The 17,918-nt window shown below is 40.5% G+C and overlaps 1 protein-coding gene and 1 non-coding gene across 3 annotated transcripts in view; one reads left to right on the top strand and one right to left on the bottom strand.

Annotated features, from left to right (window-relative positions):
* Positions 1–1,527: 1,527 nt before the first annotated feature.
* Positions 1,528–17,918, top strand: part of SLAIN2 (SLAIN motif family member 2) — a 73,874-nt gene continuing 57,483 nt past the window's right edge. For both annotated transcript variants that reach the window (XM_081590554.1, XM_081590544.1), the window contains exon 1: positions 1,528–2,182. In XM_081590554.1, coding sequence (XP_081446680.1) covers positions 1,794–2,182 — 389 coding nt within the window. In that variant the 5' untranslated portion in view covers positions 1,528–1,793. The remainder of the gene's footprint in view (positions 2,183–17,918) is intronic.
* Positions 15,508–15,642, bottom strand: LOC145521782 (small nucleolar RNA SNORA70). The gene has a single exon (XR_014065685.1). It is a non-coding gene; the product is annotated as a small nucleolar RNA SNORA70 (small nucleolar RNA).

Genomic DNA, 17,918 nt, shown 5'->3' with positions numbered 1-17,918 from the left:
AGGTAATGCTGATCAATGTACACAAGTTTGAGCAAGCTCCAGGAGATACTGAAGACAGTGAGGCCTGCCATGCTGCAGTCCACGGGGTCGCAGAGAGTCAGACATGACTTAGCAACTGAACAGCAGCAAAATGCTACAGTAAACAGAACAACTAGATCATCTTGGAATTGTCAGGAAAAGGTTTCCTAAATGGGTGAGGAGGAGTTTTAAGAAAAGACTCAGACTTGGCAGGTAGAGAATATTCAGTATAAGGAAAATACAGCACAGGAGGACTAAAGGGTAGAAGCAAGTATGACAGGGCATGTAAGTCCACACCCAGGTGTAATAGGACTGGGTCATTATTAGCAAAGGGTGGAGGAGGCAATTAGAGGAAAACTGCAAACACAAACCAGTAGTTCACAACTGAGGTCTCAAGAGCACTGAATGTGATCAAAACAAAGAGTATGTGTGTTTGTCTCATTCATTTCCGACTCTTTGTGACCCCATGGACTGTAGCCCACCAGGCTTCTCTCTCTATGGGATTCTCCAGACAAGAATACTGGAGTGGGTTGCCATTTCCTTCTCCAGGGGATCTCCAGGGATCGAACCCAGGTCGCTTGTGTCTCCTACATTGACAGGCAGATTCTTTACCACTGCGCCACCTGGGACAAAATACAAACGGGTGCCACGGAAGACAGATTTTAGTAATACTTCTCTCAGCGTTTATCAGTATTCTTCAACATGTTTATTAAGTACTTTCAATACACAACCTTTTAAAGGCAAGTCACAATATGGAAAAGTTTTTCAGAAGAAAACAATACAAAGAAGAAATTATGCATCGACTAACAGACAAAGTTGAGAAAGGAGCAGTTTTCTATCCCTGCTTCCATGAGTATGCTGAAAACAGCAGTGAAGTAGGGAAAATTGTTCTAGATAATGCTTTCATCTAATGCACAGTGTCTCTCCGTAATAAGCACTCAACAATTTATGGTTATTCTTTTGACCTTAGACTTCTCTTAACCATTTGAGATTTGGCTTTCTCATTTTCAGAGGAAGAAACGGGTCACAGATGGTCTGCGGCTCCTGCCGGACCCGACCATCTCCTATTTCAAGAAGGCATCGACTAAATATTTGTTGAACACACGAAGTAACCTCTTTCCACGGGGCCAGGCTCAGCGCCCACCAGAGAACCCGCTTAGAAGAACAGGATCGGACGCCGGACACACAAGCGGGTATTCAACCAACGCCAACTGGGGGAGCTGAGTCTCGACTTGCAATCTTAGTCCCACCCGCCTCCTGGTCCACACTCCCCACTTGCCCCGCCTGCGCCCGGAATCGCTCGCCTCTACTGCGGAGCAGTGACCCGCCTCCGCCAACGCTCCGAACACGCCCCTTCCGGCTTAAGGCCCGCCCCACACGGCCCCGCCCCACCAGCCTCGCCCATGGCCACGCCCCTCCGCGAGATCTGCGAGGGGTTCCTAGCGTCGGTCGGCGGCCGGTCCACCCACGACGCTCTGAGGTCACCCACTGGGCCGGGCTGAGGGGGGCGGAGGGACGGAGGGAAGATGGCTGCCGAGGCCGGATATTGGCGCCGCCTCCCCCAATCCCGGAGCCGGCGCAGATGAGGCGGCTCGGCTGGGTCCGGCGACGCTTGGGAACCGGAGCAGGAGGGACACTGGCGGTGGGGCCTGGCCCTGCTATATGCCGGCGCCTCGGCTAGAGTGAGCGGCGGCGGCGGCGCCTCTTTCCTCCGGCTCTTTCCCTGTCGCTGTGAGTCCGAACGGGTGGCGGGCGGCAGAGGCAGCGCGGCCGGGATGGAGGACGTTAACTCCGACGTGAACGCGGACCAGGAGGTGCGGAAACTGCAGGAGCTGGTGAAGATGCTGGAGAAGCAGAACGAGCAGCTGAGGAGCCGCTCCGGGGCTGTGCAGGGCGCCGGCTCCTTCGGGCCCGGCAGCCCGGTTCGGGCCGGCGCGTCTACTCCCTCCTCCGGCACGGCGTCTCCTAGGGGCTTCCCCTTGGGCCTCAGCGCCAAATCGGGCAGCGGGGCCGGGTCGGGCCCGAGGCGGACGAGTAGCGAGGAGCTGCGGGACGCCACCTCCTTGCTGGCAGCGGGCGAGGGCGGCTTGCTGGACGAGGTGGAGCCGCTGCGGCCAGAGGAGCTGGAGCGCCTGTCAGGCTGGGAGGAGGAGGAGGAGAGCTGGTGAGCGCGGGGCTCCGGGCCGGGGCTGGGCGGGGACGGGCCCCTGGGCGGAGAGCGTCTTCCGAGGGTCCCCCGGTAAGACACCTCGCTTTGTGTAGCGGGGTCCGCTCTCTGACTCATGGTTTTCTTGCTTTGGCAGCGGTAAGGTCAGCGAGAGTTGGGGGTTCGAGGCTTGCGAGAGGAACAGGGCTTGTAGCTAGTTCTCCTCTGGGTTGGGGGACCCTCTGGGCTTTGGGCCCCGTTGGGGTCTGGCGACTGGCACAGCCTAGGAAGGGGTGCTCGCCGTGGGAGGAGTCGGAGATGGGAAACTGCTTTGTAGGCAGGGATCTTGCTTTGTGTGAAATCCTGGCTTTCGCATGCTGGCCTGGGCATTTTGGGTGTCGGGGAGGGGGTCTGCTTGATGAGGTGTCACCCGGTGCGCGGAGCAGACCAAGGTAATCCAAGTCCGCGCAGTGGTCAGCGTTTTGGACCAGTGGGAGTTGGGTACATTTCTGGCGGCGATGGGGAGACCATGTGAATCAGCACTCCCCCTTGGGTAGTGGGGTGAAGCTTGCTTTGTGTAAAGAGGACAGAGGATGGTGCCGCTTTGTGTAAGAGTCAACGGTGGAACAAGAGCCCTGACTCTCATTTTTTAAACAAGAATTGGGTCTGGCGTTTTCCTAAACTGTGAAGTGACAGTTTTCCATCTTTCATTTCCATGTTATTCTAGAGGCAGAGAAAAAGAGCCCTATTTAAAAATGTGAACCGAACTGTATTGTCACAAGCTACTTGATAAAATTGTGACCCACAGCATAATATCACTTCCATATATAGAGAAGACATGAGGGGCAGTTTCCTTCATGTTTTATGGCAATTGCATAAAAATATCTATGGGAAATTCTTAATTTGTCTTTTTTTTTTAAGTTTTAATCTTTTAGCTAAAGTATCTCTGTTCTTTGTTGAAATTGAAACTTATAACTTAGTGAAATTGAAATCCTTCATAGACTCTGGTTTTGCAGGGCTGCAACTTTACAAAATGTCCTGATATAGTTGAGAGCTTTGCCTGGATTCAGGCCCTGTCTCTGCTACTCACAGCTGTACGACCTTGGGCAAGTTGCTCTGAGCCTCACTTTCTTCCTCTTATTTGATGAAGAAAATAATAGTTCTTTATCCTATAGAGTTGTGAAGATCATGTGAGATAATCCATGTATCCTTTTAACACGGGTCTGGTATATAAGCTCTCCCACACTAGCTGCTATTACTCTTAAGCCAAGTTGTTAAAATCAAGAAATATTTATTTAGTAAGTGCTTCCAGGATCTTGTGGGAGATTCTTAAATTTGATCCCCGTTCATTAAGGCAGTTACAGTCTTGTTGGGACAGGGTTGCGAAGAGTCGGACCCGACTTGGCGACTGAACAACAAAATAAGAAATAAGCTAGGAAATACATAGTGAATTGCTTAAAAGATTGATAGGGACCAAAAGTACTGAGAGTGCTGAGAAATTGGGAAGAAAATAATAGTCTAAGGTAGTTGGGAAAACTTTGAGGAGAGGTGGAGCCTGAGGAGTGAGGGCCATTTTATGCTCTGACAACTGCTAGAGCAGAGTCAGAGATATTTGTAACTCTCGATTAGAAAGGTTTGAAATACAGAGATACTCTTGAATATATGATGTCAACCCTTTATTTTACTGCCAAGTGATACCAAATATAATTAGAACTGACTGTGGTAGTGACAGTTTTCATATTAGTGTGAAGTCATGTCCTCACAAAGGAATCCTAGGTATGTATACACTCTAAAAGAAGTGAGAATCATCTAAATACCATCACATGCCTCTTCCAAGTGATGATGATAATGATGCTCTTAATAATAATGAGGATTAGCTGCACTCATCCCCCATTTTAGATTATATATTCTTAGAACACATTAACTCCCCTTGGAGAGGCTGATTAAGTCTGTTGCTGCTTTGGTTGAGCATAGGGTTTGTTCAAGTAAAGCAAGTCTTTTAAAATACTATGCCAGAAGTTTCTTTTGGCCAGTTGGTTCCTGATTACATGTCTTGATATTATAGATGTCCTACCCTTTTTCTGAAAAGATTTGTGTGAATTAAAAGTTTGAAAATCATGTTTAAAGTGTTTTTGGAGTATGTGTATGAAGTATTAAGTTATAAAGGGTGGTGGGTGTTAGTAGCAGTAAGAGGAAGATTTTAAGTCAGGAGTTTTTCTTAGCAAACAAAAAATCTACTTTCTGTAACATACACATTTCTTTCTTTTTCATTTAGGGAAATGTTTTTTTCCCAAGTGTATACCACAAAATGCCACTCCTGAAGGTGTTAGTAGATATTGTGTGAAAAAATAATTGTTGGTCTGAGATCAGATATATCTGGGGAAAAGGTTCAACAACAATGAAAAAGATTTCTTTTATGCTGAACTTTTTTAACATGTTAGTATGTGTTGAATATAGTAAATCTCTAAGTGGTATGGTTTGTCTCCTAAACTTATTTGAGCTCCCAAGGAACTAGTTTATGTAGAACACACTTAGTAACCAGTATTGTACTTAGTGGAGACAGAACTGGCAACCCACTCAGGTATTCTTGACTGGAGAATCCTATGGACAGAGGAGCCTGGTAGGCTGCAGTCCATGGGGTTGCAAAGAGTCGGGCATGGCTGAGTCACACACACACACACACACACACACACTGTACTTTTAGCAATGACTTTCACTTTTTTTTTTAGACCCATCTTCATGATAAATACATTTTATACCGTAGTTTAGTACAGACATGTATGTGAATAATTGAAACAGTTTCACAAAACTATACTTAGTATATATGTTAAAGCACTAAAATTTTCTGTTTCTTTAGGGAAAAAATGCTGGTTACAATACACTGAGCTGATTTGGTGACCCGTTAATGGTAATCATTAGTTTGAAAATACTGTTATAGAACAACTCAGAAAAATCTAGAGAAGGAAACTTACATTATTGTGTATCCCAGTGTGTCACACAATGCCAGGCAACTTATAAACAATTTTACACTTAATTTTTTATCCATTTATGAGGTAGGTATCATTTTCCAGGTAAGGAAACTTAATCACTCTCTAAGCATCAAATAGCAGACAGTAAATGATGGAGCCAGGATTTGAATCCAGGTATTTATGACATCATAGCTTATGTTGTTCCCACTTTATTTTGCTTTCTCCAAGTATAATTCCTTGTCCATCTGAATAGCCCCTTACAATATTTGAATACTACCATCATAACCCTACTGACTCCTCCCTGCCACACACTGAGCACTCTAATCTCCAGAGTAAAACAACCTCAGTTTGTTTCCTTCTTGTTATTTAGCCCCTAAGTCGTGTTCGACTCTTTTGCAATGCCATGGACTATAGCCCGCTAGTCTTCTCTGTCCATAGGATTCTCTGGGCAAAAATACTGGAGTGGGTTGCCATTTCCTTCTGCAGGGGATCTTTCTGACCCAGGGAGCAAAGCTGCTTCTCCTGCCTGGCAGGTGGATTCTTTACTAGTGAGCCACCTAGGAAGCCCTTGAATCATTCCTAACTTGGTGTAATTCTCTGATCTTTTAACCATGGTCATTTTTCTCTTAATAAATTCTAGTTGTTCCTTGTCATTAAATGTGTTACCCAGAACTGTACCCGGCATTTTAGATGATATTTGACCAGTGTGTGGTGGATATATTTTGCATGAGCTAAATGCTGTTATTTGGAACCAAGTATTTCATTTAACAGTTTTGACTTCTGTTACTTATGCCTAATATGAGCCTGTAGTTTCAATTACATTCTGTATTTTTATACATGGGTTGTAAAACCAAGTCTTCCTAACCCTGGTTTTCTGTAATGAATTTTTTTAGCTTAAATATTAAGTTTTTATATTTTGTTAGTCTTGATTTAGGCATTTAATATTACCTATTCCTTGCAATTGTTTTGGTCATTTTCATATTTCATAGGAATACCTATGATTCTTCATTCAGGTTGTTGATAAAAATATTAAAATTATAGAATAAAGGGCTCTAAAGTATGCAGCTTGACTAGACTTCCTCCAGATTAAAATCATTAGTCAACATACATTGTGGTTGTTCAATAACTATTAGTACTACTTCTTCTTATCAAGCCTGTATGCCATTTTGCCTGTATGGATATTATGAAGGATTTTGCCAAGTGTCTTGCTGTAGTTAAGCTATATGGTGCCTACAGAGTTCTTACCTACAGTTAAGTAAACTTACCAAAATAGAAATTGCAGTTAATTTGGTTTACTTGTTCATGATGAATCTTCTGGCTTTTTCCTTTTCTAACTTTACATTCTGTTTAACATAATTTTGAATTTTGCAAGGAATCAATCTGTCTGGAATTTCTAGACATTGCTTCTTTTTCACTTTAGAAATCATTATATTTCCTCTTATTCAGGCTTTTGACCCTTCCATAATACTTTGGATCAACAGCAATAATTTGGTGATACAATTTCTGTTACTTTCCATTATTTAGAAGAGTAGATCTAACCCTGTTTCAAGGTGCCTTTTTTCAGCTTACTATCACCTTGACTCAATTTGAACTTCAATTTCCCTCAATTTAGCCTCTCAACAATTCCAAGTTTGTAGTTCAGTACTGTCAGCTGCATACACATTGCTTCTGTGCAACAGATCCCCAGAACTCTCCCATCCTGCATGACTGAAACTTTACACTCACAGAACAGCAACTCCTTACCCCCAGGACCCCCAACTCCTGGCAAGTACTGTTCTATGTACCTTATTTCTGTGAGTTTATCTACATTAGATACCTGTAAGTGGAATCATGAAGAATTCGTCCCTCTGTGACAAGCTTATTTTACTTAGCATAATTTTTTTAAGGTTCATCCATTTTGTAGCATATGATAGGTCTTCCTTCTGTTTTTAAGGCTGAATAATAGTCCATTGTATGTATATAACACACCTTCTTTATCCATTCATCTTTTGGTGGATGCTTGCATTGCTTCCATTTTTTGGCTGTTGTGAAAAATGCTGCTATGAATGTGGGCCTACAAATAATCTGTGCAAGTCTTTGCTTTTGCTTCTTGTGGATTCATAAACAGAAGGGGAGTTTTTGGATCAAATGGTAATTCTATGTTTAATTTTTTGAGGAGCCTCTATATTGTTGTCTACAGCAGCTAAGTCATTCTGCATTCCAGCCAGCATTACACAAAGGTTCCAGTTTTTCCACATTCTTACCAGTACTTTGATTCATTCTGAGTTTTTAAATTTTTAAATGATTTTTGGCTGTGCTGGGTCTTCATTGCTGCGTGTGGACTTTCTCTAGTTGTGGTGTGTGGGCTTCTCATTGAGGTGGCCTCTCGTTGCAGACCATGAGCTCTATGGTGTGTAGGCTTCAGTAGTTGCAACACTTGAGCTGAGTGGTTGCGATGCATGGGCTTAGTTGCCCAACAGCATGTGGGATCTTTCTGGACCAGGGATTGAACCAATGTCCCCTACATTGCAAGGTGAATTCTTAATCACTGGACCACCAGGGGAGCCTTCATTCTGAGTTTTTATATGGTGTGAGATAGGGGTCCAACTTAATTCATTTTGCTTATGGACATCCAGTTGTCTCTGTATCATTTGTTGAGAAGACTTTTCTGTTCCCATTAAATTGTCATCACACCATTGTCAAAATTCAGTTGCTTATAAATGTATGGGCTTATTTCTGGACTCTCAATTCTATTCTGTTGATCTGTCTATGACTATCCTTATACCAGTACTGCTGCTGCTGCTAAGTCGCTTCAGTCGTGTCCGACTCTGTGCGACCCCATAGATGGCAGCCCACCAGGCTCTCCCGTCCCTGGGATTCTCCAGGCAAGAACACTGGAGTGGGTTGCCATTTCCTTCTCCAGTGCGTGAAAGTGAAGTCGCTCAGTCATGTCCGACTCTTCGCGACCCCATGAACTGCAGCCTACCAGGCTCTTCTGTCCATGGGATTTTCCAGGCAAGAGTACTGGAGTGGGTAGCCATTGCCTGCTCCGTATACCAGTACTACACAGCCATAATTACTATAGATTTGAAATTGGGAAGTGTGAGTCCTCTGATTTTGTTTATTTCAAGATTGTTTTGGCTCTTCATGGACTTTTGTATTTCCATATGAATTTTAGGATCAACTTGTAAATCTCAGCCAAAAAAAAAACCCTGGAATTTTGATAGGGATTATGTTAAATCTGTAGGTAAATTTGGGATTTTAACTATTGAGATCTTAACAATATTGATTTTTAATTTTTTCAACTTTTAAAATTTTCAGTGTAGAAGTGGTATGTTTCTTTTGTTAATTTTATTTTAGTAATTTTATTCTTTTTTGATGTCACTGTAAATGGAATTGTTTTTCTTAATTTCATTTTTTGGACTCTTCATTACTACTGTATAGAAATACAGTTGATTTTTGTGTATTGATGTCATTGTCTCTTGCAATCTTACTGAGGTTGTTTATTAGCTGTGATAGTTTGTTTTTTGGCGTGAATACATAGGAGTTTTTAATATATAAAATTATGTCATCTGCTGATAGAGATAATTTTACTTCTTTTTTCCCAGGCTGGATACGTTTTATTTCATCTTCCTGCCTAAATGCCCTAAAACTAGAACACCTAGTATCATGTTGGGTACAAGCAGTGAAAGAAGACATCCATCAATGTGATTTTTATTGCTCTTTTATTTTTAATAATTGCTAACAATTATTTATTGCATTAACACATGACGGATACTATACTAAGCACTTTATATGCTGTAATTCATCTTTTTAATAACCCAATATGGTCATTCTATTATTAATCCCCATTTTAAAGGTGAGGAAATTAAAGCTTAGATTAAATAACTTGCTTATAGTCACTCAAATATATGGACAAGCTAGGATTGGAACACACATACTCTGACTATATTTAAACATTTTCAACCATTGTGTGTCTGCATGCTTAGTCATGTCCAACTCTTTGCGTCCCCATGGACTGTAGCCTACCAGGCTCCTCTGTCCATGAAATTTTCCAGGCAAGAATACTGCAGTGGTCGCCATTTCCTCCTCCAGGGGATCTTCCTGACCCAGGGATTGAAGCCATAGCTCTTGTGTTTCCTGCTTGGCAGGCTGATTCTTTACCACTGTGCCACCTGGGGAGCCTTTACCTGATTCTAATTATCTGTATTTTTTTTATGTTATTCTTCATAGATTTGTACTGTTATTCATCTTTAGCTATTTTATATTCCCCCTAATTCTTTTGATCATTAACAATCTGAGCCCTAGGTACATTTTTGATTTCTTTATCTGATGACCTCTTTTGGTACTTATTATTCTTGTGCTGAAGTGGCATTTAGAGCCCCAGCAGTCAGACTGTAGTCCCACCCTTGTCAACTGCATGACCTTGTCAATCACTTACTCTCTGTGCTTGAGAGTCTTCATTATTTGTAGAGTTAATTATTATACCAGCCGTATAGAATTAAATATCTGTAAAGCATTTACAGGTTCTTGGTACAAATTAAAAATATAAGTGTTAGCTTCGTCATCATCATCACCATTTTATTTTAGTTCTACACTGGCCTGTCTTTGCAGTGAACTTGAAAAATTTAAACATGTACAAAAGTAGAATGAACAATGAAACGAACCTTTACTTATCACTTATCTTTAACACTTACCAGCTCATGCCATTCTTGTTTCATCTATACCATTAAAACCTCCACCTTTCGGACTATTTTGAAGTAAATTTCATCTCAAGCATCATATCATTTAATTACTAAATATTATAGTAGAAGATACGGACTCTTTTTAAACATAACTACAATACCAGTTTCCCTTCTTTAATATCATAAAATGTGCTCTGAATGTTTTTAGATCATCACTATTACATCTTTTCTTTGTACTGGAACTGAAATTTGTATTAGGTAAGTAACATCATTCATATTTTTTTTGGCCTGTGGGCCTATAGTCAGCTCCTGTAATATCATCCTTAGTTTTATAATTATTTAACATTTTTAATTAAATTTATTTTTAGTGTCTCTGTGTTTTCATTTCTTAGTTGCTTCTTGGCAGGTGGAATCTTCCTGGACCAGGGATTGAACCTGTGTCCCCTGCGTTGGCAAGTGGGTTCTTATCCACTGAGCCACTAGGGAGGTCCCCTTAAGAGTTTTTGAGATTGGAAATCTGAATTGTTCCTCATATCCTGTTAAAATTGCTTTACTTTAAATCAGTTTTTAGTTTATGAGGCACTTTCACTCAGACTACTCATCAATAAATTTTATTGATAAACTTTCCCCAACTCAGAGATAGATAGGTACGTAGTTTTCACTTACTGTATTTTTTTTCTCATAGCCCTTCACTTTTGAGAATGGACTTTATTACCTGACCATTTTGTTTTATGTATGCTTTTTGTAGGGGACCGTTGGTAGAATTTGTAATTTAATATGATGAGCCCAGGTTTATAAAGCAATTTAATTTGTATACTTGCCACCACTTATGATTTGGCAGTGGCTCACTGATTAAAACCTTCAAGTTTTGTCTTCTGGATTCTTCTGTACCAAGGTGATGTTATTTTAAAGTAACATGGTTTATGTGTGTTTTAATTGAATCAGAAGTTATACATCAGATGAGCATTTTATTCCCTTCTGAGCACTGGTTTCCCAGTGATTCTAACATGACTTTATATTTTCTTTTTTCTCTAATAGAACAAATTCTTAGAGCCTGTATGTGTGAGCAGCCCAGTGTTAGAACAGTTAGAGACATAATAATGCATTTTCTTGCTGTCTTAAAAAATTGAATTTGACCAGAAGGGCCACGTGATTGGTAAAATACATTACAATCATTATTGTTTGAGCATGTTCTTTATACCAAGTATTGTATAAGGCATTTTATACATGTTAAATCATTTAATCTGTTTTGAATTGTAATTGTGTTTATTGTTACCCCCATTTTTTTTTCAATTAGGGTAAAATATACAAAACAAAAACTTCACCGTTTTAATCACTTTTAAGTGTATAGTTCAGTGGCATATTAAACACATTTATGTTGTTGTGAGGTCATCTCCACTATCCTTCTCTAGAATTTTATCTTTACAAATTGAAATTCTGTATAAACAGTAACTCCCCATCCCCCTATTCACCCTGCCTCCAGCCCCTCACCACCACCACCATTCTACATTCTGTGTCTATGAATTTGACTACTCTAGGTACCACATTGTAAGTGGAATCATGTAGAATTTATCCTTTAGTGTCTGGTTTATTTCATTTATTGTTGTGTCTTCAAAGTTTGTCTCGATCGTATTGATAGAAGGTGTCATGTTATCTTGCTTGTCATCTTACAAGTAAGGAAATTAAACCTGAAGTCACACAGCTAATATAGTTCACTGAGATTTATACCAAGCCTTAAAACCATGCCTGATAAATAACATTTTATCTTGATTTATTTAACCTGTAGATAGATTGATTTTTTTTAAGGTTTATTCTGTATAACTCTGGAGATCATCACTAGGACAATAGGTATACATTGTTGTTGTTCAGTTGCTCAGTTGTGTCTGACTCTTTGCGAACCCATGGATTGTGGTACACCAGGCTTCCCTGTCCTTCACCATCTCCCGGAGTTGGCTCAAACTCATGTCTATTGAGTCAGTGATGCTGTCCAACTCTCTCATCCTCTGTCATCCCTTTTTCCTCCTGCCTTCAGTCTTTCCCAGCATCAGGGTCTTTTTCAATGAGTTGACTCTTCACATTAGGTGGCCAAGGTATATATTAGAGGTAAGCAAATATTTAATTAATAGAAGGAAAATGTTCTAGTAGAGCTGTTCCTAGACAGTATGCACTGCATTTAAAAAGTGTTGTGAATAACTTTTAGCAGTAAAAGTTAATTGTCCTGTGGCAAGGGATGTTAGAAAGAGGTAGAAGTTGAATTTGATTACTTCGAAGTGTTCTTTTAAATTCTGTTTCTGTGGTTAAAATATTGTAGTCTTTTGGGAATATAAGATACCTTCAAGACAAAGTGCTAAGCTTAAATGTGGGAGAGATCTTTAAGTATCACGGAGTTTTTATAAATCTATGGCACATTTCTTTGAATATCCTTAGTAATGGCAAATTCTTTTCCTGTTGAGGGTAGGTTTGAGTTTTGAAAACTGTCTAAAGTCATTATTATGCCTAGTGAATAAAAATGGGTTAGGAAGATATTTGAAGCTCTCAGCAGTGTAAGTTCAGTTCACTTTTTTTCTAGATTTACTTGGCTGTTGTCAGGAAGTTTCATGAACGTTCAGGCCTATTACCTTTTAATGTTTGTCCTGTATAGAGTATCTTCTTTTTCTCTCTGAAATGCTAAATTTCCCGCTTGGTTTACTTCCTCTTTGATGTTACCTACTACTGTTTATGTTTCTTTTTAGAGCACGTGTAACATTATAACCTCCTCTTTGGTCTGTCTTGTCTAGATTGTGAGCATTTTAAGCAGAGGGAACAGTATCATATTCATCTTTGTGTGTCCAAACAGGATCTTGTGAGTAGTAAGAGTTCAGTTATATTAAACTGAATCAATCTGATTGTCAGTGATAAGTTGAAACTAGGTGAAGCTGAAAATAATGAGATCAAATTTTTTGCACAACTTACATGACCCCAATGCCAGTTACAGAAAGGAGTTTCACACATAGTCTGAATAATGGCAGTACTGAAACTGTATGCTGCCATGATTTATTAAAATACCGTCAAGATACAGTGCTTATAACAAAAATCAGTTTCAAAATTGTCTCTTTGGTAGAATAAAAGATATACCTTGTTTTATATTTCTTTATACATTTTATGATTTCTCAGTTTTCTGCTATGAACACAAGTTGCTTTTATAATTATAAAATCCTAGTGATAAATCCTACTAATTTAAATCAGTTTCATTAGTCTGTGGTCACATAGAGTAGGGATCATAATACAACGTGATGGATATTTGGGTCACTTCCGTGTCTCGGCTGTTGTGAATTGTGCTGCAGTGAACATTGGGGTGCATGCGTCTTTTCAAATTATGGTTTCTCTGAATATATGCCCATAGTATACTTCCCTGGTGGCTCAGACGGTAAAGCATCTGTCTACAACACGGGAGACCCGGATTCGATCCCTGGGTCGGGAAAATCCCCTGGAGAAGGAAATGGCAGCCCAGACCAGTACTATTGCCTGGAAAATCCCATGGATGGAGGAGCCTGGTAGGCTACAGTCAGTGGGATCGCAAAGAGTCAGACACGACTGAGCAACTTCACTTCGCATACCCATAGTGGGATTGCTGAATCATGTGCTAGTTCTGTATTCAGTTCTTTAAGGAACTTCCATACTGTTTTCCATAATGGTTGTACCAATTTACATTCCCACCCACAGTGTAGGAAGGTTCCCTTTTCTCCACACCCTCTCCAACATTGATTGTTGGTAGATCTTTTGATGATAACTGGTGTGAGGTGATACCTCATAGTAGTTTTGGTTTGCAAACCTCTAATAATTAGTGCTATTGAGCATCTTTTTGTGTGCTTTTTTGGCCATCTGTATGTCTTCTTTGGAGAAATGTCTGTTTAATCTTCTGCTCGTTTTTTTTTTCCCCAACCCATTTTTTTGATTGGTTTGTTTGGTTTTTGTTTATTTGTTTGTTTTATTGAGGTACATGTGTCTTTAGAGGTTAATCCCTTGTTGGTTACTTCATTTACAGATATTTTCTCCTATTTTGTGGGTTGTCTTTTTGTTTATGGTATCCTTTGCTGTGCAAAAGCTTTTAAGTTTAATTAGCTCCCATTCGTTTGTTTTTATTTTCGTTAGGAGGTGGATCAAAAAGGTATTACTGTGATCTGTAGTCTGTTTTTTGTTGGGGGGAGGTATCCAAACAGCTTAATTTTCCAAGGATATCAGATAAAGAATTTTAAAGCTTGGAGTTCACATTCTGTGAGCCTTCTGGGTCGCTGATGTTGCTTGGTCTCCTCAGTCTCATTTTTGGGACTACTCTGCATGCAGATCCCTGTGCCAGACTTCCTGAAGCACCTGGCTGGTGCTAATGCCCAGGTAGCCCAAAAGGGCTCCTTTTCTCCCAGATCTCTGCCTTCTTGCCTTCTGTTGCGAGCATATCTATATAAGTATATCAGTAAATTAGTTTAATTTTGACATGATTAAAAAAATAATTTGGATAGTAAAAGCATTAAATAATGTCTTAATGTAAATGCATTGAGTTATATTAATGTACTATTCCTAATAATGGTCTTCCCACGTGGCTCAGTGGTAAATAATCCTGCCAATGCAGGAGACGTGGGTTCGATGCCTGGGTTGGGAAGATCCCCTAGAGAAGGAAATGGCAACCCACTCCAGTATTCTTGCCTGGAAAATCCCATGGATAGAGGAGCCTAGTGGGCTACAGTCTGTGGGGTCACAAAAGAGTCGAATACAATTTAGCAACTAAACAATAAGACAGCAACAAATTCATTATAATAATGACTTGTGCTAGCCAAGGTGCTCTGCATGTTGACTCCTGTTACGATAGTTTAGTAACAAAAGTGAACTTGTAAAAACATTTAGGTTTTAAGTCTTTCAGTAATACAAGTTCTTATTTTGTATGTTCTGTTTACTCAAAAATCACATCCTCTGTGATCTTTCATTTGAGATTCTAACGGAGAATGTGGACACCTTTAGGAACAAACTAGATTTTTTAAGAGGAAGACTCACAAAATGCAAAATATACAGTTTGCTTTAATCTTGGAAAAGGTTCACATTCTGGAGTAAAATTGCAATTTCTTGAGAATATTAAAGAAGTATAGGGAGGAAAATAAAAAGTGATTATATCTTAAAATGTGAAAAACAATAGATAAACAAGATAATGCAATACCATGAAGTTTATGTAAATACTTAGAAATGGAGAAATAGTGTTTAGTTAAAATTTAGAGGTTTAAAATTGACGAGGATGACTCAAACCATGTCCTACTTCTTTTTTTTTTGACAGGAAATAGCATTTATTGGTGAGCATGATTAAGGAGGGGACAGTGCTGATGCTCATGAGTGCAGGGCCTGCCATTTGTCCAGAGGACCACAATTAGGGATGTATTTGACCCCACAGCCATCCGGGATGAGTCACTTTTCTGCCACCATGTTTTCAAATTCATCCGTGTTGAACTTGGTAAATCCCCCCTTCTTGGAGATGTGGATCTTCTGGCGGCCAGGGAACTTGAACTTGGCCTGGCAGAGGGCTTCAATCACATGCTCCTTGTTCTGCAGCTTGGTGCAGATGGACATTATGACCTGGCCAATGTGGACCCTGGCCACCGTGCCCTGGGGCTTTCCAAAGGCACCGCACATACCTATCTGGAGTCTAGATTGGGGAACATCAGGCCAGTCATGAATGCCCACTAGGAAGAGTAGTCTCCAAGGTCCCTTAGGGCAACCTGTACAGGCAACAGGTTGCATACACTACCAAGGAGGCTGCTGTTTGCAGCCATTGCACACTGGGCCCCCATGGGGAAAAGAGCACAGTCAGCTTAATTGGCTGCAAACATGTCCCACTTCTAACAGTTTACTCCAAGGAGATTCCTCCCACGCACAACCCTCTACTACTTCATTCAAGAACTTCTGCTCATCTGTCTGTGAGAGAGTCAGAAAGTACCCAAACATCTGTAGCTGTTAAGGGTTGTTTTGTTTGAAAAGTAGGAATAAGAAGCAAGGGGTGAGCCAGGCTAAGTCCACAAATAACCTATGAATCTGATAAACTTGAGGAATGAAATTTAATAGATGCTATCAAGTTAGTGAGGAGGTTTTAAGTATATGCATTTAGTGCCTAATTAGTGCTGTATTTTATAATTATAGAGATTATATTGTATGTCTTTATTAATAACTAGTAGATATAGAAAGAGTAAATTAATAGTTTTAGGATGTGACTATCTTTTGAGTGAACCTGCTAATTTCCCCCTTAGGAAGGAGATAATGGGTTTTTCATTGACTTGTCGTAGTGCAACTCTTGTTTACCATTGGTTATTTTTAGCTCGGACTGATCTGGAGAGGATTGGAAAAACAAAATCGCTCCAAAAAAGATGAATCCTAGAAACCTGAATCTGGAGGTTTGAAACTTGATGAACCGGTGCTGTAGGTTTCAATGGTAGTACTGCCTATGACTGACAGAGCTAACAAGTACTGTGTTAGGTACAATCATTTAGTTTTGTCTTAATTTATCTTTGGATTCCTGTTTAGCACCATGCCTGGCTAGTGGTAACGACCACATAAACGTTTGTTTAAATGACTGATTGTGGCTTTATATTAAGCCTTCAAGTGCTTATAGAGTTTAACTTGGAAACATTATGAGAACAGAATTTGCTTCTCTGTAAAACCAGCAGTGAGAGTTCTTAGAAAAATTTATATGGACTTGAATGTGAGAAAGTGAAAGTCACTCAGTCTGTCTGACTCTTTGTGACCCTATGAACTATGCAGTCCATGGAATTCTCCAGGCCAGAATACTGGAGTGGGTAGCCTTTCCCTTCTCCAGGGGATCTTCCCAACCCAGGGATCGAACCCAGGTCTCCCGGGTTGCAGGCAGATTCTTTACCAGCTTCCAACAATGGGTACAGATAGATCGAAGGGTATTTCTTGCTGTTCTTTCTGAATCAAAAAGTGCAGGGAAAAGAATGAGTGCCTCATTGGAGCAGGATGAAGCAAAGCCTGTGAATATAGAAGTTTGTTAGGGAATAAGTAAGAAAGTTGGCTTAAAACTCAACATTCAGAAAACTAAGATCGTAGCATCCGGTCCTATCACTTCATGGCAAATGGATGGGGAAACAATGGAAACAGTGAGAGACTTTATTTTTGGGGGCTCCTAAATCACTGCAGATAGTGACTGCAGCTATGAAATTAAAAGACTCTTGCTCCTTGGAAGAAAAGCTGTGACTAACCTAGACAGCATATTAAAAAGCAGAGACATTACTTTGCCAACAGAGGTCCATCTAGTCAAAGCTATGGTTTTTCCAGTAGACCTGTATGGATGTGAGTTGGACTATAAAGAAAACTGAGCACCGAAGAATTGATGCTTTTGAACTGTGGTGTTGGAGAAGACTCTTGAGAGTCCCTTGGACTGCAAGGAGATCCAACCAGTCTATCCTAAAGGAGATCAGTCCTGGGTGTTCATTGGAAGGTCTGATGTTGAAGCTGAAACTCCAATACTTTGGCCACCTGATTCGAAGAACCAACTCCTTGGAAAAGACCTGATGCTGGGAAAGATTGAAAAAAAGAGGAGAAGGGGATGACAGAGGATGAGCTGGTTGGATGGCATCACCGACACGATGGACATGAGTTTGAGTAGGCTCCGGGAGTTGGTGATGGACAGGGAAGCCTGGCACGCTGCAGTCCATGGGATCACAAAGAGTCAGACACGACTGAGCTACTGAACTGAAGAAAGTTGAGTCATTGGATTGGAGACCATACTGTGAATGATCTCAGAAATCTAGGAGGAGGTTTTTGAATGTTGGAATATCCTTAACAAAATGGTGTTTTGAAAAGAATAGTGTGGCAGTAGTATGTGGGTGGGAACAGGAGATGTAGGTATCTTTGTGTGCTAGAAAGCCAAGTCTGATCTTTACCCACCTCTTGGGTCCAGAAACACAGCAAAACTGGAATTCAAATCAAAGTACTGACTCCATGGTGATGGTCTTTCCATTTCATCCCAACCACTTATAATTGATTGCAAAAAAACAATCATATCAAGCTAAATGATTCAAGATCAGATTTGTTTAATTCCTCTTATAGAACATTTGTGTGCTTAGTTGCTCAGTCGTGTCCAACTCT

This window comes from Giraffa tippelskirchi, chromosome 1, assembly GCF_054371585.1.
Source record: "Giraffa tippelskirchi isolate mGirTip1 chromosome 1, T2T-mGirTip1v1.2.pri, whole genome shotgun sequence".
NCBI lineage: Eukaryota > Metazoa > Chordata > Mammalia > Artiodactyla > Giraffidae > Giraffa > Giraffa tippelskirchi.
This window is presented reverse-complemented; position numbering and strand designations above follow the sequence as displayed.